Source organism: Phalangium opilio, unplaced genomic scaffold, assembly GCF_054372755.1.
Source record: "Phalangium opilio isolate 3A_F unplaced genomic scaffold, DU_Popi_V2 ptg000209l_1, whole genome shotgun sequence".
Taxonomy (NCBI): Eukaryota; Metazoa; Arthropoda; class Arachnida; order Opiliones; family Phalangiidae; genus Phalangium; species Phalangium opilio.
In genome coordinates this window covers 22,189,981-22,213,415 of record NW_028324217.1, presented here as the reverse complement: position 1 = coordinate 22,213,415, position 23,435 = coordinate 22,189,981, and the positions used below count along the sequence as shown (strand labels likewise).

The 23,435-nt window shown below is 38.4% G+C and overlaps 3 protein-coding genes across 3 annotated transcripts in view; all 3 read left to right on the top strand.

Moving 5' to 3' along the window:
• Positions 1–23,435, top strand: part of LOC149621284 (uncharacterized) — a 69,648-nt gene that overhangs the window by 37,393 nt on the left and 8,820 nt on the right. The window lies entirely within an intron of this gene.
• On the top strand, positions 2,787–11,528 carry LOC149621285 (uncharacterized). The gene is made up of 4 exons (XM_089855952.1): positions 2,787–4,589; positions 6,569–6,657; positions 6,753–6,893; positions 9,166–11,528. Exons 1-4 carry the CDS (start codon positions 3,514–3,516, stop codon positions 10,617–10,619), a joined length of 2,760 nt encoding a protein of 919 aa, XP_089712078.1. The 5' UTR covers positions 2,787–3,513; the 3' UTR covers positions 10,620–11,528.
• Positions 5,689–7,503, top strand: LOC149621286 (uncharacterized). Its single transcript, XM_089855269.1, has 2 exons — positions 5,689–6,657; positions 6,753–7,503. Exon 2 carries the CDS (start codon positions 6,911–6,913, stop codon positions 7,427–7,429), a length of 519 nt encoding a protein of 172 aa, XP_089711395.1. The 5' UTR covers positions 5,689–6,657; positions 6,753–6,910; the 3' UTR covers positions 7,430–7,503.

Sequence of the window (23,435 nt, the reverse complement as noted above, 5' to 3'; positions counted from 1 at the left end):
TATACTGTATGTATACTCTTCAGAGTATTCCATATGGCCTTCGCTGTAGCGCAGTCGGCAATATCGTCCAGACTTTCATCGTTAAGTATCATGTAGAAAATTCCCTTTGCTTTGTGGTCCAACGCTTGTTGCGTTGCCGTAGCTTCATCGGGGAAACCAGGATTAACGGCATTCCAGCAGTTTTTAGTTTCTAACAGTCCCTGGGCTCTCAAAGACCAATAACGATAATTCTTTGAGTTTAATTTCTCCACTTTATACTCGTCTCCCATGGTGAATGTTATTTTATAGAGGTTGTTCTTCAGTAGTTTTGATTCAACGTTCGTCGCGTTAACAACAGTACATATTCGATATCAGTATCTTCACTTAACTGCGGCTCATCAATCGTGCCTTACTAATGTCTTTGTTAAACGTTTGTCCTCTCTGTGTGCAGTATCTTCACTTAACTGCGGCTCATCAACTGTGCCTTACGAATGTCTTTGTTAAAGGTTAGACTCTTCACTGTGTCGTCTTCCTCGTGGGTGCGTTAGGCCTTGGTCACTTTATTAGGTGGGTTGGAAAAGCATATACATCGCTTACTTTTCTTGTCTGACTTGTCTTAGTGTAATTTCTTCTTGTTTACGCGTTAACACAGTCGTGCGGGGCCCATAATCTGTTATATTTAGTGGAAGTACATAAAAATCAATCACTTAGTTTATGTAAATTGTGCTTTTAATGACATGAAGTGACATGACCAGAACGCGAGAGAACAACAATGCTGGTAGATTGTAACCACGCGTACATACATATAAAACGAGATGATTTGTACAGATGTCGCCACTGTTTGGCTGTGATAAATAGTCCCGCAAAATTTAAAGTTCTTCTAGGTCGTCTAACACATCCTTGGGATTTGGGTTGAGCCTTTCGGAAAAATAATGTTATAGTCGTTGCAAACTATCCAAGACGATTTCTTTTCTTCTGACTTAATCGTTGCAATAAGTAAATCACGATTTTGTCGCACACACCGCTTACGCCTCGGAGAAGTGGCCATCATATCCTAAAATTATGATGATATCCAACTTATCGAAAATTTTCCGCTTTCTCTACCATCATATTCAGTTCATAAGGGTAACGCCAGGGCCAAATGTTTCCCACACAGTCTTGAGTTAATTTGGTGTTACGTGTTAACGAATTGCAGTTACTTCCGTTTAAACTCGATCACCTAGAAACAAAAAAGAGGAGAGGACATTATAACGCCTTTCAATAACGGCAGTCATACCATTTTACCTTCCAATTTATTTTATAAGCATATTTATATTGCAATAGACTAAAACCTTAAATATTTTCTTAATAATTAACAACCATTAGTTTCCACTCTCAGATGGGTAAAATCTCGATTCGGAGCGGTATTAATTTTGTTTTCCGAACTTGTGTTTTCTTTAACTTGGTGTAATTTTAGTACTCGGCATGACCGGTTTTATCAAGTGCTATTGAACATAGTAATGTGTTTGATTCAAATTGTAAGGAAGTTTCAGTTTGTTTGCTTTCTGAAGGAAAATCCGAGAAGCAGCGTTCAACTCTTTGCAAATATTCTCCTGAATATAAAATTGATCTTGAACGTCACATTACAAATGGCACTGAAGAAAAACGCTTCAAACGTGATCAGTGCGACTATACTAGCTTTGAGAACAGTTCTCTGATCAGACGTGAACATTATTTAACTGCTCTGTGATCGACCTTGTTTGGCTTTCATCTTCCAAAAATCGCGAATGTGGGAGACACAGACTCCCTGCCGGAAAATTAGGCCGAGAAATTCCGCTTTAAAGTTAGATGAAAACTAATCTTGGGCAAAAAGCCGCTAATCTATGCTAATTTTCAGTCGTTGTGGTTGTAACATATTTAAATGTGTTGGACGAAACGTTCACACTTTTTATGTTATTTTCAAGATTCTCCATAATTTGAACTGTAGAACTTGAATAATGACACAAACCCTTAAAATGCTCCCTTTCCCAAGGATCTTCACTGTTATCTTATCATCACTGGTGCTTATTTCGACCCAAAATACTTTGGCAATAGAGAGGGGGTGCCAGAATAAATTGGAAATTGGTAACGATTTGAACGTCCATCAGCGCATTCACAGTGGTGAAAAACCCTTCAAATGTGATCAGTGTGACTATGCTACTGCCCGTAAGTGTACTTTAATCGCACATCAATGCATTCATAGCGGTGAAAAACCCTTCAAATGTGATCAGTGTGATTATGCCAGAACAATGAAGAAAAGTTTGAGAATACATCGACGCATTCACAGCGGTGAAAAACCCTTCAAATGTGATCAATGTGAATATGCTAGCTCGCAGAGCTGTCGTTTGAACGTCCATCAACGCATTCACCGTGGTGAAAAACCATTCAAATGTGATCAGTGTGATTATGCCTGCACGCACAAGAGTAGTTTAATAATATATCAACGAGTTCACAGTGGTGAAAAACCCTTAAATGTGATCAGTGCGACTATGGTAGTAATCGTGTGAGTAATTGGATCATACATTCACAATCGTATTGACAGTGCTGAAAAACCCTTCAAATGTGATCAGTGTGATTAGGCCAGCACGATGAAGAATCATTTGATCTGTCATCAACGCATTCACAGTGGCGAAAAACCCTTCAAATGTGATCAGTGTGACTTTGAAGCACTCGGAAGAGTAGCTTGATTGCACATAAACACATTCATAGGATAGGTACATATCGGGCTGTTTAACAACGTTTCTTTAGATAATGTAATGTGCAATGCACATTAATGCTTAATTACAATTGTCTGCAAAGATTAACGGCTCGGGCCGGATCGAAATTAAAATTCACACTAAGGCATAAAGCAGACTGTGCATTGTCTCTAAATAGAGATTCAGATGGTTCTATAAGTTTAATTAATCGAATCAGGGGGAAAGCTTCCATTCCCGCTCCCTGATCGAACCCGGTGACATCACTGCAAATATATTCAACCGTCATAGGTTTGTGCACCTCCTAGGTTCACGTGGAATATCATTGAAACAAATAATATAGAATCTGTTTATAAGTCTATTTTTATTACCATAGAATATTTTTTTTTTTTTGAAGTTTCCACAATTTCAAAGCATATATTAGGTTAGGAATCATCAAAATTGTCGCTAAGCTTAACTTTACCCTTGAATTCGTACTTGTGTTTTATCACTACTTTGTAGGTGTTATCATGCACCTACAGAGGTTTAATGGCAGAATATGGCTGTTCATATTGTCACGTATATTTTATTGTACGTTTATTATGGAGAAGTTTGCATTCTGTATTACGCGAGTGTCTAACGTGGGATCAAGTTTGAATCTTCCACGTTCTCAACGCATATATTAGATTTGGTAAGGTCGGGTCTTTGGAAACCGCTGTTTCGATTCGGACATCGATTATTGTTTCTGAACTTTTTTCGTTTGCCTTTGTGTCTTTTTAAGCCTAAGCATAACCGCGTTATATCAATTGCCTTTGGATAGTGAAATGTTTGTGACGCGAGTTGTATGATATCATATGAAGTTTTAATTTATTTCCTTTCTGTAGGAAAATCCAAGAAGAAATGCTCAACTCGATACAAATGTTCACCTGAAAATGAAAGGGAGCTTGAACTTGGCATTCGAAAGGATACCAAGGAAAAACGCTTCAAATGTGATCAGTGTGACTATGGTAGCAAGCGCAAGAGTAACTTGATCACACATCAACGCATTCATACTGGAGAAAAACCCTTCAAATGTGATCAGTGTGACTATGGTAGCAAGCGCAAGAGTACTTTGATCACACATCAACGCATTCACACTGGAGAAAAACCCTTCAAATGTGATAAGTGTTTCTATGCTGGTGCGTGGAAGAGTGATTTGATCAGCCATCAGCGCATTCACAGTGGTGAAAAACCTTTCAAGTGTGAACAGTGTGAATATGCCAGCGCGTGGAAGACTAGTTTGATCAGACATCAAGGCCTTCACAGTAGTGAAAAACCCTTCAAATGCGATCAGTGTGATTATGCTTGCACGCGGAATTGTGATTTGTTCAGACATCAACGCTTTCACAGTGGTGAAAAACCCTTCAAATGTGATCAGTGCGACTATGCTAGTACCTTGAAGAGTACTTTAATCAAACATCAGCGCATTCATACCGGTGAAAAACCCTTCAAATGTGATCAGTGTGGCTATACTAGTACGTGGAAGTCTCATTTGATCGAGCATCAGCGCATTCACAGTGGTGAAAAACCCTTCAAATGCGATCAGTGTGACTATGCAAGTGCGTGGAAGAATGATTTGATCAGACATCAACGCATTCACAGTGGTGAAAAATTCTTCAAATGCGATCAGTGTGATTATAAAGGTACGGAGAAGGTTTATTTGATCAGACATCAACGCATTCACAGTGGTGAAAAACCCTTCAAATGTGATCAGTGTGACTATGGATCCACGCAGAAGATTAATTTGATCAGACATCAACGCATTCATAGCGGTGAAAAACCCTTCAAATGTGATCAGTGTGACTATACCAGCACAATAAAGTATAATTTGACCAGTCATCAACTCATTCACAGTGGTGACAAACCCTTCAAATGTGATTAGTGTGACTACGCAAGTGCGCGGAAGGATTATTTGACCAGACATCAACATGTTCACAATTATAATAAAAACCCCTTCAAATGTGATCAGTGTGACTATGGATCCACGCAGAAGGGTAATTTGGTCGCTCATCAACGAATTCATAGCGGCGAAAACCCTTCAATTGTGCTCGGTGTGACTATATATATGTACACAGAAGTATAATTTGATCAAACATCAAAGCATTCACAGCGTTGAAAAAACCCTTCATATGTGATCAGTGTGATTATGGCAGCACGCAGAAAATTAGTTAGATCACACATTACCGTTTTTGACAACTGTAGTAGATGCTCACTAACAAAATGTTTTCGATCATAGATAAACTATAACAAGGCGACCCAAGGGCTCGTAATAGTAGCCACATCGTACGAGTGAATAGCCCCTCTATACCTACCCTAATGAGTGGATAACCCCTCTATACCTTACCTAACCTACTGTGATTGTTCAATCCTTTACTCCTCAATTCGAACTAGGAAACGATAAAAATGTACTGCGCACACACGACAATTTAAACGAACGTCAACAACAACAAAAAATTATTAATTATAATAAGAAATTACAAAATAATTGTTAAAAGAAGTTAAAAAAATATTCCGCAATATCTTAGCACCAAAAAATAAACGTCTCTTCGTTTTGAAGCTTTAACAAGAATGAAAGGAAAGGAATGCTGCCCCAAGCTAGTACCTTCTTTTAAAACTCTTCTCGATTTATGGAGAAACGACGTAACTTCTAGTAATAAACACCACCTTTCCAAATATAACGTCGGTATATAGTTCCTTTTGCTTTTTAAAAATCTCCCTCGATTTCTCTGAATTTTGAAATCGGGGGGTGAGATGAAAAGCGTGAAACCCTTATTGTTGACGGGTGACAGGAATTTTAAAGGGAGTATTAAACCTTCCATTTAAATTAAGCCAATACTAAATTCCTCTCTCTCTCTCTAGCTTTAAATATATGGAGCAAACGTAAACCACATTTCACAAAGCTTAACCTTACCTGTACAATTAAATGTATGCTTGCACTTACTATTATAATCCCCATCCTTTTAAAATACACGAACGAAAAATATCACCTCACCACAATTCTCTCACATTCACTCTCTCTTCAATGTCGAACGAAACGTTTTATACTGCCAAAGCAATAAAATAACCATTTCTTCGGTTAGCTCTGACTAACTATTTCCTTGGGTAACTCTGACCACATTCCAAATCGCGAAAAACTACTACGACCACCACACCCACACCCACAGGCTCGCGGGACAAACTAATAGCCTCATCGTATATATACGATGTGGCTAAAAACTATTGAGAACTTGTCAACGAGGGCGGAGCTAAAACTAGCCTTTGCTTATGCTAAGCTTAGCAGGGCTGTCAACTCCATCCCCTCGACTATGGGAGCATTTTGTGTCATTTGTTTGAACTAAACCATAGTCAAGTCTCGGCTATGGTTAAGTTTAAGCTCAAGCATAATTTTTTATTTGACTGACTAATTCGCGTCCACAAAACTTGATTCGTTAAGCCTTGCCCTGAGAATCGTGAATAAAATCAGAAGTATATAATGCTTCGAGGGAGAAGTGGGGTAATTGTAAACTGATTCTTCCCAACATCATTTTATATTCGGAGCAAGGTTACTATTGAACTCTATTAGTGCTTAACTATTTGCCAAGGGGCATGCGCTTGTGGTCATTTTTGTCCCACGTCATGACAATCAAGGTTTGTGCAGAGTTGATTGCTGAGGATTTAGCAAATACCAAACAGTTATAGTATTCACCCCACGTTGCGATGCCCATCTGAAGTTTGTTGAGCAGGAAAGCAAATGTTCAAAAAGGGGTCCTTCGCCTGGGAAGAATCATGTTACATGATATAACTAAAGAGTGTCATCCTTTTTCCATTATCCCCTTCTGATAAAATGCTATATCAGTTTTAACGATTTTTTATTGGGATAGTTCGCAAAGTATACCAGCTGAGATTACCAACAACATTGACCAAAGTCTGATTAAAGTGGAAGCCACGAACCTCGAGCAATTTGGGATAGGTATGGTGTCACATTATTGTGATTCTGACACGCAACCTGATGTAGTTCCAGTTTGATGAAACTATTAGGGTTATTTTTTCGTTTTGATCATCAAGGTTCGTTGGTAAAAGCCGAAGGTGCTTGCAATATCGAAGGCACGCTGACTGAAGAAGACATTAAGGAAGAATCCCCTGAATGTGATGCGGAGATTGGCAAAGGAAACACGTCCCAAACTAAAACTACCTCAAAAAATGCGCGTTTTACAACGCGAATTATGAAACTATGTATTCCTAAACTCAAATGCCGTGACGGTGTTCCTTTACTTAACCTTGAAGGCGAAGCGCAGTTCGAAATGTCTCCTGTCCCAACGACAGATTCGACTCCCGAGAACAATCTTAGCGTTAACAATTCTTATCCCAAATCACGAATTTCTTCGACCAAGAGAGGAAATGAGAGTATAGCAACTCGATCCAAGAAATTGTGCCTTGAAAAACATGGGGAATTGTCGTCGCTTGACGCAAATAAGGAAGGCAATTCTCAGGAAGAAGGTCCAGAGGAGAATCTTGATGATAACCAGTCCAAAATCACCTCGACCGATTCAAAGATAACTGATAATAGACAAAATCAAACTATGAAACTGTGCTTGCCAAGCGATTTAGCAAAAGAACCAATTGAAGTTGAAGATAATACTTCAGTGTCCAGCTCTGATACACCCGAAAGTAGCTCGTCAAGTAGTTCCGAAAGTAATACAACTCCTGCCAGTTCGGAAATTGGTAAGTCATTTTACGCTTAGGGTCAGCAACGATTTTTGGGACTGGAACATAAGACTCAAAAATCGTCAAAATTGAGCCACTTACAGTAGAAACCTCACCAAAAACAGGGGATGTTTCGAAATTTTCTAGTGGTAGTTCCCCTAACAGGTTTTTTAACCCCGTCCTTTCTAACCCTCATTACTTTCTGTCTTCCCTGGGATTTTTCAACTTCATCCTCAATCCTTTGCATTTTAAAGCTTCTAAAAATTTTGTCTCATTTAAATTAATACGTTTTTAACTTTAAATTTAAACGGAAAATTGTCCCTGCTAATAATATTAAGCTCCAAACTTGGTTACCTAAATTCAGCGGTTGAGCCTGAGCTCCGTGGCCACCGGAGGAGACAAAATTCCCTTTTAAAAATGCAGGTACCCGGCCGTCCTTGGTGTCTTAAGGAGCCCAAGCAAACGTTGCTCAGATTGATAAGACCTTAGTGCTTTACTCCCAATGGTCTTTGAAACTGTGAATAATTTCACCTAAAGAATATTTTAGAGACCATACTCCGTCTTTATAGCAGTTCTCGAATCTATGCAAGCAAAGAGAATATACCAAGAAGAGCAGAAAGTCTAGCCTTTCACAAGGCTTTTGAAAGGCTCGGCCACAGTTTTGGTCGTAACTAGATCCGGTTTGTGTTGATTGGCTAAGCAGCGACGCCTTTTATCGGTTAAATTATGTCGACTGCTCATTTTTGGTGGTGGCTACAGGGCCGGAAATATGAAAAATTTCTTATAGGACACGTGTCCAGTGGCCCCTCTATTTGACTGGAAAATTTACTAGTTGCTCCAAATTCAGAGCCGGTCCCTTTTTACAAAGTTTCTGCTCCTCTTGGTATATTCTCTTTGATGCAAGTGGTTAATCGGTTCTTGAGGTAGTGTCGAAGGAACCGCGTCACCGAATAATTGTCCTTCGCGTGCTAGGAGGTTCTATACGAGGCGTTGCGAATATATCGTGTAGCTCACCTATGGCCCAAGATGCATACTTTGTGTGTGAAGCCTTACCGCTTTTGGTCTTACTGATAATGAAATATGAAACGATCTATTATTGAAAATGTAATGGACACAATTTGTAATGCATTGAAAATTACTTAATGTATGGGGAAACAAGGATTTTAAAGAGAAAATGGTGTTAAGGTAAACATCCTTGGGATTTGGGTAGAGCCTTTCGGCAAAATAATGTTATAGTCGTTGCAAACTATCCAAGACGATTTCTTTTCTTCTGACTTAATCGTTGCAATAAGTAAATCACGATTTTGTCACATACACCGCTTACGCGTCGGAGAAGTGGCCATCATATCCTAAAATTATGATGATATCCAACTTATCGAAAATTTTCCGCTTTCTCTACCATCATATTCAGTTCATAAGGGTAACGCCAGGGCCAAATGTTTCCCACACAGTCTTGAGTTAATTTGGTGTTACGTGTTAACGAATTGCAGTTACTTGCATTTAAACTCGATCACCTAGAACCAAAAAGAGGAGAGGACATTATAACGCCTTTCAATAACGGCAGTCATACCATTTTTCTTCCAATTTATTTTATCAGCATATATATATTGCAATAGACTAAAACCTTAAATATTTTCTTAATAATTAACAACCATTAGTTTCCACTTTCTGATAAGTAAAATCTTCGGAGATAGTCATTTCGATTCGGAGCGGTACTAATTTTTTTTCCGAACTTGTGTTTTCTTTAACTTTGTGCCATTTTTGTCCTCGGCATGACCGGTTTTATCAAGTGCTATTGAACATAGTAATGTGTTTGATTCAAATTGTAAGAAGTTTCAGTTTGTTTGCTTTCTGAAGGGAAAATCCGAGAAGCAGCGTTCAACTCCTTGCAAATATTCTCCTGAATATAAAATTGATCTTGAACGTCACATTACAAATGGTACTGAAGAAAAACGCTTGAAATGTGATCAGTGTGATTATGCCAGAACAATGAAGAAAAGTTTGAGAATACATCGACGCATTCACAGCGGTGAAAAACCCTTCAAATGTGATCAGTGTGACTATGGATCCACGCAGAAGATTAATTTGATCAAACATCAACACATTCATAGCGGTGAAAAACCGTTCAAATGTCATCGGTGTGACTTTGCAAGTACGCAGAAGAGTTCATTGATCAGACATGAACTTACTCACAGTGATGAAAAACCCTTTGTATGTGATCAGTGTGACTTTGCAAGTACGCGGAAGAACGATTTGAAAAGACATCAACGCATTCACAGTGGTGAAAAACCCTTCAAATGTGATCAGTGTGACTATGCAAGTACGCGGAAGTATCGTTTGATCATTCATCAACGAATTCACAGTGATGACAAACCCTTCAAATGTGATCAGTGTGACTATTCAAGTGCGACCAAGAATGGTTTGATCATACATCAACGCATTCACACTGGTGAAAAACCCTTCAAATGTGATCAGTGTGACTATGCAAGTGCGACGAAGAATGATTTGATCAGACATCAACGCATTCACAGTGGTGATAAACCCTTCAAATGTGATCAGTGTGACTATGGATCCACGCAGAAGGGTAATTTGATCGCTCATCAACGAATTCATAGCGGCGAAAAACCCTTCAAATGTGCTCGGTGTGACTATAAATGTACACAGAAGATCAGTTTGATCACACATCAACGCGTTCATAGCGGTGAAAAGCCCTTCAAGTGTGAACAGCGTGACTATGGTAGCAAGAACAGGAGTACTTTGATCAAACCCAAACGAATTCACAGCGGCGAAAAACCATTCAAATGTGATCAGTGTGATTATGCCTTCACGCAGAAGATTAATTTGATCACACATCAACTCATTCACAGTCGTGACAAACCCTTCAAATGTGATCAGTGTGACTATGCAAGTGCGCGGAAGAGTAATTTGACCAGACATCAACATATTCACAATTGTAAAAAACCCTTCAAATGTGATCGGTGTGACTATAAAGGTACGCAGAAGGTTCATTTGATCATACATCAACGAATTCATACCGGCGAAAAACCCTTCATATGTGATCAGTGTGATTATGGCAGCACGCAGAAGATAAGTTTGATCAGACATCGACGCATTCATAGCGGCGAAAAACCCTTCAAATGTGCTCGGTGTGACTATAAATGTACACAGAAGCATAATTTGATCAAACATCATCGCAATCATAGCGTTGAAAAAACTCTTCATATGTGATCAGTGTGATTATGGCAGCACGCAGAAGATTAGTTTGATCAACAATCGACGTTATAATCACATGGACTAATAAAATAGATTGTAGTTAAGCATACTCAGCAATTCAAAACTTGGAAAGAACCATTTCAAAAAGTGTTAATTGCGCAACGTGTTTTCATTTTCGTTTCACACATTACCGTTCTTGACAACTGTAGTAGACGCTCACTAACAAAATATTTTCGTTCATAGCAAAATTATAAAATACTAAAAAACCAATCGTGACGGAATAGTCACAGGTCAGGCTACACGGTTTTACAAAATTGTGGAATGTAACAAGCCTAACTTCTTTTAACGGAAAACTGGTAGTAATACGATGTTTGTGTTAGTTATTTATAAAACCTTCACGACGATATTTAATGTAACCTTTTTTACCTCTCCGAGTGACGTATGTCACGGAGAGGTTCTAATTTCGACGTGTGTGTCTGTCTGTCTGTCTGTCTGTCTGTCTGTCTGTCTGTCTGTTGTTACACCCACGTGACCGCGTTCGCAGTTTCCAAATCGGAGCAAACGTGTTCGCCATTTCCGAACTGCTTTCACAGTCACGGAAATGGCTACTTTACTTGAGTTCTCACACCACCATCTTCTGGTCGTTGTCCATTCCACACGGACACCAGTCTGTACATACTGGCTTCTAATCACCACCATCTTCTGGTCTTTGCCCATTCCACACGGACACCAGTCTGTACATACTGGCTTCTAATCACCACCATCTTCTGGTCTTCGTCCATTCCACTTGGACACCAGTCTGTACATACTGGATTCTAATCACCACCATCTTTTGGTCTTCGTCCATCCCACATGCACACCAGTCTGTACATACTGGCTTCTAATCACCACCATCTTTTGGTCTTCGTCCATCCCACATGGACACCAGTCTGTACACCTGGCTTCTAATCACCACCATCTTTTGGTCTTCGTCCATCCCACATGGACACCAGTCTGTACACCTGGCTTCTAATCACCACCATCTTCTGGTCTTCGTCCATTCCACACGGACACCAGTCTGTACATACTGGCTTCTAATCACCACCATCTTCTGGTCTTTGTCCATTCCACTTGGACACCAGTCTGTACACCTGGCTTCTAATCACCACCATCTTCTGGTCTTCGTCCATTCCACTTGGACACCAGTCTGTACACCTGGCTTCTAATCACCACCATCTTCTGGTCTTCGTCCATTCCACTTGGACACCAGTCTGTACACCTGGCTTCTACTCCATCGTCATCGTTGGGTTTAAGACATTCGCGGCGATCAGCTAGGGTTACGAGAAACGTCTAGCCTCCCTAAGGTGGGTTGTCCACCAAAGGTTTTCGCAATTGCGGTTGTTCTTGCTTTTAGCTGTAGTTCGACACCCTTATATACTACCTATTTGAATAAGGTAATGCAACCGGAGTATGCTTCATTTCAAACGCCAATATTAGTCAGGTCTCTCAAGAATGTCTAATTGTTCTTTATAAACGCGATGTAACGCTCAATAAGGCGAACAACTAACGAAGAAAATATTTAATATTAATTATATTTATTTTAATATTCAAGATAATCTAGTTTCTCAACTCAAAATTAAAACGGAAAGAGTTAAGAAGCAGCCTATGTTTTAGTCTGTGTGTGTCCGTCCGTTAGTGCACCGCGTTAGCAGTTCGCTTTGTTTTGTGGAAAGAAATCCTACAAAACCTTAAAATTTGGTTTTCTCATAATGTATAATTAATATTTGGAAATATTGTTCGTAATTTCGATGCGTTTAGTGATTTTGTAGCTATAAAGCTCTGTTTCATTTCGATATCCCAAGAATATTTTTAATTATTATTATTTGAAATCGATGTTTATATATTACTTAAGCTATACTACATCTGTTTATAACATAATTCTTTCTAAAGTGATTTCAAGAAGAACGCAACTATATTGGTCAAATAAATTTTTGTTTGTCAATAGGCCTAGTGAACCAAAAAGTTAACGCTTGGGTTTGGTTTTCGTTTCTGTAATACAGAGACATTAACGGTTCAGAGTGAGCCGAAAGTTAAATACACTTTTTACCTCTCCGAGTGACGTATGTCACGGAGAGGTTTTGTAACGATCGTGTGTGTCTGTCTGTCTGTCTGTCTGTTGTTACACCCACGTGACCGCGTTCGCAGTTTCCAAATCGGAGCAAACGTCTTCGCCATTTCCGAACTGCATTCACAGTCACGGAAATGGCTCCTCTACTTGAGTTCTCACACCACCATCTTCTGGTCTTTGTCCATTCCACACGGACACCAGTCTGTACATACTGGCTTCTAATCACCACCATCTTCTGGTATTCGTCCATCCCACATGGACACCAGTCTGTACATACTGGCTTCTAATCACCACCATCTTCTGGTCTTCGTCCATTCCACTTGGACACCAGTCTGTACATCCTGGCTTCTATTCACCACCATCTTCTGGTCTTCGTCCATTCCACTTGGACACCAGTCTGTACACCTGGCTTCTACTCCATCGTCATCGTTGGGTTTAAGACATTCGCGGCGATCAGCTAGGGTTACGAGAAACGTCTAGCCTCCCTAGGGTGGGTTGTCCACCAAAGGTTTTCGCAATTGCGGTTGTTCTTGCTTTTAGCTGTAGTTCGACACCCTTATATACTACCTATTTGAGTAAGGCGAAGCAACCGGGGTATGCTTCATTTCAAACGCCAATATTAGTCAAGTCTCTCAAGAATGTCTTATTGTTCTTTATCAACGCGATGTAACGCTCTATAAGGCGAACAACTAACGAAGAAAATATTTAATATTAATTATATTTATTTTAATATTTAAGATAATCTTGTTTCTCAACTCAAAATTAATACGGAAAGAGTTTAAAAGCAGTTTATGTTTTTCTCTGTGTGTGTCCGTCCATTTTTACACTGTGATAACTAAAACCATGTAGTCAAAGTTTATATAGGACGAGTTATGAAGATTGCGTATAAAGTCGATACACTATGGAAACTCTTGAAAGTTAAAATAGGTCGAGTATTGATGTTAATAGAGACGGAGTAGAAGAGTTGAATTAGGATAAATAACAAATTCAGTTTGTTGTGTTACTGTCTCAGTTAGAGAGGTAACGGTTGGTAAGTGCGAAACTATCGTAAGTGTGATAGGTTGTGTTTCCCTGTTTTGGGCACATTCGCGTTGTATGTACACAATTAGAAAGATGTTTTCAATCCGCGGCCATCTTTGAAACTTCCACACCTCTGTTCATACTCCTTGGGGGTTTCCAATTTCTTTTCTTAAAGAATTAAGAAGTTGAAACTATATATTTTATTAGCGGTGTATTTAAATATTTTTTACCGTCGCGAAACACCACAATGATAAGGAAACATTTTTTTAAAACATAATCAGATGAATTTGAGTTTTAAAGGACTAAAATCCTGTGCATACCTAGGAGTAATGGAGTGAATTTTTACCAATGTCCAGAGATGATAAACATAAGCGGGATTGTTTCATATTTGAATAAAAATACTGTTTCCAATAATGGGTTTATACTCCTTGTTTGTGTAAGAGTAGTGTAGCTGTAGAGTGTAATCTAATCTAATCTAATCTAAGCTTTTTTAATCATGACAAAGGCTTAAATTAAATTGACATTTTTTAATCCTCTTGATTTATTATTAATAAGAATATTAAACATTTATTCTTTGTTAAAAAATATTTTATGAGCTTTGATTTTAAGATTGCTTTAGAAAAATCCAAACTGTTGGGCAGGGTTAAAAAAGACAAATTGTAGAGATTAAAATTGATATTTACGTTTTGATAAAGACTAAAGCTTCCACTATTGTGTTTGCACTCCTTGTTTGTTTGACTTAAAACCATCTAGCTTTAGATAACAGTTCGAAAAAAAATCACAAAAATGATATTTTTTAAATCTAATGAGATAACGCCCACCTAGTTGAAAATTGACCTTTTTAGTCCTCGGGAGCCATTCTTAATAAGAATTTCTATGCTAGTAGGTTGTCAATTAAACTACCGGTATATTATTGTTGTTGGAAGTTGGAGAGTAAGTGAAATTAAGTGGTTGTAAAGAGCCAGCAGGTTTTTGCCGCTTCTTTTTGTGAGTATTTGACTTTTTGTATGTAAAATGGAGGAAGATAATGTTGAAAGTAAGGAGGAAATGCGAAAGCGTAAAGCTAGGGAAAGGATGAGGGCCAAAAGGTCGGATCCAGAGTTTAAAAAGAGAGAAAATGAAAGGAGAAGAGTTTTAGCAGCTCAGAAAAAAGCTAAGGGTGAAGGTAGCGGTGCTAGAACGTCCAGTCCTAATATGCTTGATAGTTCTATGGCGTCGCCAGTCGGCCACGGTAGTTCTGGTTCAGATCGCTCTTTTGTAAACCCAGAGCTGGTTATTGACGATGAATCTATGAATTTAGTTAGTAATAATGCTAATAGTTCGACAATGGTAGCGAACGATGAACAATTACCTTGTACGTCTCATGGTAATGTGTATCCGTTAGAGAGAATGAGAATTTTGAGACAGAATGAAGAGTATAGAATGAAAGAGGCGCGATCAATGGCCAAAAAGCGGGAGAATGAGTCATATCGTGAAAGGGAAAATCAGTATGGTATATTTACTAAGCGAATGAAAAGGCTTGATGAATGGTATAGAGCAAGCGAAAGAGTTAAGGACCAATTAAGTAAGGCTAGTAAACGCCAAGATTTGGAGCACGTTGAAGCAGAACGTGTAAGAAATCAGTTGAATAAGGCTAGTAAACGCCAAGATTTAGATTACGTTGAAACTGAACGTGTTAGAAATCAGTTGAGTAAGGCTAGTAAACGCCAAGATTTAGAGTACGTTGAAACTGAACGTGTTAGAAATCAGTTGAGTAAGGCTAGTAAACGCCAAGATTTAGAGTACGTTGAAACTGAACGTGTTAGAAATCAGTTGAGTAAGGCTAGTAAACGCCAAGATTTAGAGTACGTTGAAACTGAACGTGTTAGAAATCAGTTGAGTAAGGCTAGTAAACGCCAAGATTTGGAGTACGTTGAAACTGAACGTGTTAGAAATCAGTTGAGTAAGGCTAGTAAACGCCAAGATTTGGAGTACGTTGAAACTGAACGTGTTAGAAATCAGTTGAGTAAGGCTAGTAAACGCCAAGATTTGGAGTACGTTGAAACTGAACGTGTTAGAAATCAGTTGAGTAAGGCTAGTAAACGCCAAGATTTGGAGTACGTTGAAACTGAACGTGTTAGAAATCAGTTGAGTAAGGTTGCCAGGCGTGAAAATGTAAATGTTAGAAGCCCAGAGCGTTCTAGAAATAGATTGTCTATGGCTGAAAGGAGGACAAATCCTTTGTTTATAGAGCAGACTTATTTTGAAAGTATTAAAGAAGGTCCAACGTGGCCATGTGAAGGGTGCTCAGGTCTTTTTTTTAAAGCATCGGGTAGCTTTGTTAAGTCTACAGTGCTTTTGGCTGTTCCTGGGATTCACGGTCGTGAATTAGGTGACAAAGTATTTTTATGTAGTACTTGTAATAAAGCTGTGAAAAAGAACGAAATCCCCAAGTTTTCCAAAGAAAATGGATTTGAATTCCCCGAAATTCCGGCAGAACTAGTTAATTTGTCTAATTTGGAGGAAAGAATGATTTCACCAAGAATACCTTTTATGCAAATAAGAAGGTTAGGTTGTGATCAACAAAGAGGGATTAAGGGAAACGTGGTCAACGTTCCTATAAATGTAGAGTCTACAGTGTCAGTGTTACCACGGTTACCCCGTGAAACAGATACTATTCAAATTGAGTTTATGAGGAGAATGCAATATAATACACCCTATTTGTATGAAACTGTTAGGCCGAAAAAAATGCACGAAGCTCTTAAGGTTTTGGTGAAAACACCGTTGTATATTAAGCATGGGATAACCGTTAGGAGCGATATATTAGATCCAATTCCAGAAGAACTTGAATTTATTGTTGACGAAAATGACCGTCAGTTAAACCATGGTGATGCATTAAGTGAAAACCCACAAGGGTCAAGGAATGTAGAGAATGAGAATGATAGCGATGAAATTTGGAATGAATCTAACGAAGTTAATTCATTCCCAGTTGGGAATCAAGACACGTTGTTAGTGTCATTGTCTGATTTCCTACCCACTAATACCATGCATGTTAAGTTTGCTCCTGGTGAAGGTCAAACGCCAATGTCTTTACTCTATGACGAGGACGCGGAGGAATTGTCATTCCCCAGTATTTATGTGGGTCAGAAGAGAGACCTTAAAGTTAAAGGTAGTTTTGGGGACATTGCTAAGTGGGAGCTTCGTAATATTGATAGGCGTTGTGCTAAAAATCCGTCTAAATTGTTTTACACTTTTGTTAAGTTGGAAACTATGAAAGTTAGAGATTCCATACAAGTTTGTATGAGAAAAACCAAGAGAAAAGATGGCTCAAACTACACTGCTGGGTTTTTATCGTCTGCTGGTGCACTCGATTCAATTATTAAGCAGGATGATGGTTTTAGAGTATTAGAAAATTTGCAGTCCTCGCCTTCATATTGGCAGCATAGGCAGAAAGAGTTGATGGCTATGATTAGGCAGCTTGGTACGGCTACCTTTTTTATAACGTTTTCAGCTGCAGAAGGCAAATGGCCTGAGCTTTTGAACATATTGAGGGTGACTTCGTGTCAGGATCGCTTAGCGAATGATGATATTGGCAATTTAAGTTTTTCGGAAAAGGCAAAGTTGATTCAGGATGATCCTGTTACTTGTGCTAGATATTTTGACCACCGTTTTCGGGCACTTCTTAAAGCTCTGCAAAAGCTAGGCCCTCTTGGTGTTATTGAAGATTATTACTTCAGGGTTGAAATACAGCAAAGAGGCTCTCCTCATCAACATGGGTTGATTTGGATTAAAGATGCGCCGAAGCTTAAAGGTGACTTGTCAAATGTTAAAGAGGTAGAGGAATATATTGATAAAGTTATTTCTTGCGCTGGTAAATTGAACGATGATAATGGGGATTTGTTAACGTCATTGCAAATGCATAAACACACGACAACGTGTAGGAAGAAGGTTAATGATAGTTCAGTTTGTCGTTTTGGAATTCCATTTCCTCCCATGCCTAGAACTATTATTTATGATCCGAGTTTAAGAGAACCCGGTACTCTTGACGAAGAACTTAAGTGTAAGAACAATTCCAAGAAATTGCGTGAGCTTTTGCAATCGAAAGAAAAAGAATTGTGGGTAGATAGTTTTGAGGAGTTGATGGAAAAGTTGCGTATAACTGAAGATGATTATATTAAAGCCATTACGTATGATCTCAAAAGGAAAGTGGTTTTATTGAAAAGACACCCTAAAGATACTAGGGTTAATCCGTACAACCCGTGCACTTTGCGCCTCTGGCAAGCGAATATGGACATTCAGTTTGTACTTGATCCATACGCTCTGGTTATGTATATCGTGTCTTATATAGGGAAATCTCAGCGTGGTATGTCAATGCTTCTGCGTGAAGCTGCTAAACGAGCGCAGTCAGATAAATGCACGGTGAAGCAAAAGTTGAAGGTGATTGCTAATCAGTTTTTGAACGCGCACGAGGTAAGCGCGCAGGAAGCGGCTTATAGTGCTTTACAAATTCCAGTCTCCAGGTGTAGTCGGGCTTGCGTTTATGTTAATACAAATGTGCCCGAAAATCGTGTTCATATTCTCAAAAGCAAAGTTGAGCTTGAACAATTGTCCAAAGATAGTATGGATGTTTTCGCTTCTGGAATGTTAGACCATTATGTTCAAAGGCCAGATGATTTAGAGGCAGTAACGTTAGCTCAATTTGCGGCTTGGTATGAATTTTCCAAAAGTCGTAGAGTTTCGAAAAATCAAAGTCATATTGATGACGGTGAGAACGATGAAGTTCAATGTGGTAAATGGTTAAAACTGAAAAATGATTCAGGGTTCATTAGAAAACGTGGTCACTCTAAAATAATACGGTATCGTAGATTCAATTTAGTGAAAGATCCCGAGCAGTTTTATCGTGAACAAGTCATGTTATTCTCGCCTTGGCGTGATGAGAGTAGAGATATTTTGACAAAGGATGTAAAATCTGAGTATGAGCTTAGGCTTGAGATTATAACGGAATCTAGAAAAGAATTTCATAATGAAATTGACGAAGCAGCTATTGAACAGGCTGTGAGAGATTTCGAAAGTGAAGCTGTTGAAGCTGATCTTACTAATATCCAACCTGAATTGGAACATCAGAATGAAAATGATAGGTCTTTAATTGTTGAAGATTCTGAATTTCTAATTAATACAGTGGAAGAGGCAGTAGGAAATATTAACAGAGATATTCTTGATGGTAATGCGGAAAAAACTGTTGCTCCATCAGTCACGTTAGTTAATGATTCAGAATACAATGCCCTTGTTAGAAAGCTGAATTTGAAACAGAGAGAAATATTTTATAAAGTTCTGCACCATTTAAAGTGCAAAGAAACGCCTTTACGGCTATTTGTTACAGGAGGCGCTGGTGTTGGAAAAAGCGTTTTGATAAGTGCCATATTTGAATCTGTTACTAGATTTTACAATAAGCAACCAGGGTCTAATCCCTCGGAGGTTAAAGTTCTGCGATGCGCACCTACGGGCAAGGCTGCCTTTAATATAGGTGGGGCGACTTTGCATAGTACCTTTTGTCTACCCGTTAGTCAATTTGCCGGAAGCATTTCCAGATTAGAAAGTGAAACTCTTCACAATTGTAGATTGATGTATGGTCAAGTGAAGTTGTTAATTATTGACGAAATATCAATGGTTGGTGCGAAGGTTTTTAACCGAGTTAACTCGAGATTGCAAGAGATAATGGGTTGCCCAGATTATTTTGGTGGTGTCTCTGTACTTTTAGTTGGAGATTTTAACCAACTTAGACCCGTCCGGGATCATTTCGCTTTTCAAAGTCAAAGTGATAGTGACAATCCATATGCGTCTTTAATTGGTAACCCAATATGGGAGGAATTCCAATTTGGTGAGCTTGAAGAGATTATGAGGCAAAAAGATGATAAGAGGTTTGCGGAAGCTTTGAATAGAATGGCTGTGGGAACTATGAATCAGGATGATATTGACTTATTCGTAAGTTTAGAAGTAAACAGAGAGCGTGTACCGCCAAAAGAAGCGATACATCTTTTCCCTACTAACGTTGAAGTCAACCAATTTAACCAAGAGACTCTATTAAAAATGAATACGGAAAAGTGTATTTCATTTTCAGTAGATGTTGTAAATGGTGATCTTAGTAGCGAAGTTAAAAGTAACATTCTTTCCCAAGTTCAAACGTTAGCAACGTCTGATACGTATGGTCTTCCTAAAGAACTAACACTCGCTTGTGGTGCGAGATATATGATGACTAACAATGTAGATACGTCTGATGGACTTACGAATGGTGCGACAGGTTGGTTAAGAAAGATAGAGTACGGTACTAATAGGCTCGGGGAACAAATTCCGTTCAGAGTTTGGATTGAGTTTGCTGATGCTAATGTTGGGAAGTTGTTGAGACAAAAGTGTCTTGGATTGTACGAGCAGAATAACTATAACAGGACTTGGACTCCTGTCGAAAAAGTTATTAAGGCATTTAGTAGAAAATGGAGGCAAAATAATGTTTCAGTCTCTAGGAGACAGTTTCCTTTGGTCATTTCTGAGGCTATTACGATACACAAGAGTCAAGGCGATACATATTCGTCCGTAGTAGTGCATTGTAATCCCAGAAAGAAATTAGAGAGAACTCATTTATACGTTGCTTGTAGTAGGGCTAGAAACGCCTCCGGTTTGTATATTGAGGGTAAATTTCAAGTTCCAAATGCGCCTAAGAACAATCAAGTAGAAATGGAACTTCAAAGATTACGAGCTACGAGGAGTATTGTATTACCGTTTTTGAACGAACGTGTTTACATTTATGTTCATAATGTGCAGTCCTTAAACGCGCATTTGGATGATATTTTAGCAGATACGGTAATAAAAAATGCCCAGTTATTATGCTTTGTTGAAACGTGGAAGAAAGATACCGATGATTTTAGTGTGCCATCCTTTAAGGAAGTGGGCGGTATTTATCTGCCAAGAACGGCACGTAGAATTGCGTTTGGTTCTTCCATTTATTTAAAAGATATACCCGAAAATGTTGTTAACGATTTGGATAATAGGGTTTTGCGAACCGATAGACCTTTCAGAAATTCGCATGTGGAACGTTGCTGGTTGGATGTTTCCATTGAAAATGAACCGATGACTGTTGTTTTGTTGTATAAATCGCCCGGAGCGAGTTTGAGATCAGTTTTTGAGGATTTTAATCCTTTATTCGATATTAGATACGATGCCTCTGTTCCAACAGTTGTAGTCGGAGATTTTAATATAAATTTTTTAAAAAGTAAAACGGCACTGAAAATGTTCTTTGATTCTTTTAACATGTCTCTTATGCCGGGTCTTGAAGAGAAAATTTCAACTGACTATCATTGCCAGTTAGATTTAGCGTTCGGAAACAAACTTTTCCAAGACAGATTCGAAGCCAGTTACAGAGAATCGTACTATTCGTATCATAAAGGTATATGTTTTGTTAAAAAGACAGCATAACTGTAGAAGTTTCGTAAGAGCAACCGTAATGGTTGGTGAGCATCCTGGCTGTAGAAGCTTTGTATTATAACCCGAAAGGGTTAGTGGTAGTCCTAGCTCTCGAAGCTTTGTATGATCAGCCTTAATTAATGGTAGATAGAAATCCTAGCTCTCGAAGCTTTGTATGATCAGCCTTAATTAATGGTTGATAGAAATCCTAGCTCTAGGAGCTTTGTATGATCAGCCTTAATTAATGGTTGATGGAAATCCTAGCTCTAGGAGCTTTGTATGATCAGCCTTAATTAATGGTTGATGGAAATCCTAGCTCTAGGAGCTTTGTATGATCAGCCTTAATTAATGGTTGATGGAAATCCTAGCTCTAGGAGCTTTGTATGATCAGCCTTAATTAATGGTTGATGGAAGATGAAAGTTATGTATCATTGAGTGGCGTAGCGTGAGGGGTGAACTGAGCTCTATTTTAAGGGATTAGATTGTACAGTTTAGTCGAAACTTGAAAGAGGTTATCTAAAATTGTTATAATGGTGATATAATCATCAAAGCTGCCATAAGTAATGCGAGTTGAGAGAAGATTCTCGGATTAAAAAGTATTAAAGCCTACTATGTTCAAGTCGAGATTAACAAATCTCCTTATCTTGAAAATCCAACAATAGGTATAAATCGTCTTTTATCACTATACTAAAGACTTTGCGTTGCAAAAACACGCAGAATAAAAGTTCATTTAATGAAATACTTATTTGAGTCCTTTCGATAATAGTAAAATATTATCACAGCTTTATTAAATAGTTAAATAAGCATAATTGCAAAAACAGGAGGGCAGAAAAATTTATGGTAGGCCGCGGGTAGGATAAATTCACGCACAAGTCGAGATTAACAAATCTCCTTATCTTGACAATCGAACAATCGGTATATATCGACTTATATCACTATACTTAAGACTTTGCGTGGCAAAGAACATGCAAAATAAAAATCTATTTTATGAAATACGTTTTATTTGAATCCTTTCGAAAATAGTGAAACAAAATCAGAGGTTTATTACAGAGCTCAATAAGCATAATAGAGAAAAAAGAGAGGGGAAACTTTATGGTTGGCCTCGGGTGGGATAACTTCACGCTACGCCACTGCTATAGTAAGAGTTGCTCAAAAAGGGTTAACGATAGTCCTAGCTCTTGGAGCTTTGTATGATCAGCCTTAATTAATGGTTGATGGAAATCCTAGCTCTAGGAGCTTTGTATGATCAGCCTTAATTAATGGTAGATGGAAATCCTAGCTCTAGGAGCTTTGTATGATCAGCCTTAATTAATGGTTGATGGAAATCCTAGCTCTAGGAGCTTTGTATGATCAGCCTTAATTAATGGTTGATGGAAATCCTAGCTCTAGGAGCTTTGTATGATCAGCCTTAATTAATGGTTGATGGAAATCCTAGCTCTAGGAGCTTTGTATGATCAGCCTTAATTAATGGTTGATGGAAGATGAAAGTTATGTATCATTGAGTGGCGTAGCGTGAGGGGTGAACTGAGCTCTATTTTAAGGGATTAGATTGTACAGTTTAGTCGAAACTTGAAAGAGGTTATCTAAAATTGTTATAATGGTGATATAATCATCAAAGCTGCCATAAGTAATGCGAGTTGAGAGAAGATTCTCGGATTAAAAAGTATTAAAGCCTACTATGTTCAAGTCGAGATTAACAAATCTCCTTATCTTGAAAATCCAACAATAGGTATAAATCGTCTTTTATCACTATACTAAAGACTTTGCGTTGCAAAAACACGCAGAATAAAAGTTCATTTAATGAAATACTTATTTGAGTCCTTTCGATAATAGTAAAATATTATCACAGCTTTATTAAATAGTTAAATAAGCATAATTGCAAAAACAGGAGGGCAGAAAAATTTATGGTAGGCCGCGGGTAGGATAAATTCACGCACAAGTCGAGATTAACAAATCTCCTTATCTTGACAATCGAACAATCGGTATATATCGACTTATATCACTATACTTAAGACTTTGCGTGGCAAAGAACATGCAAAATAAAAATCTATTTTATGAAATACGTTTTATTTGAATCCTTTCGAAAATAGTGAAACAAAATCAGAGGTTTATTACAGAGCTCAATAAGCATAATAGAGAAAAAAAGAGAGGGGAAACTTTATGGTTGGCCTCGGGTGGGATAAATTCACGCTACGCCACTGCTATAGTAAGAGTTGCTCAAAAAGGGTTAACGATAGTCCTAGCTCTTGGAGCTTTGTATGATCAGCCTT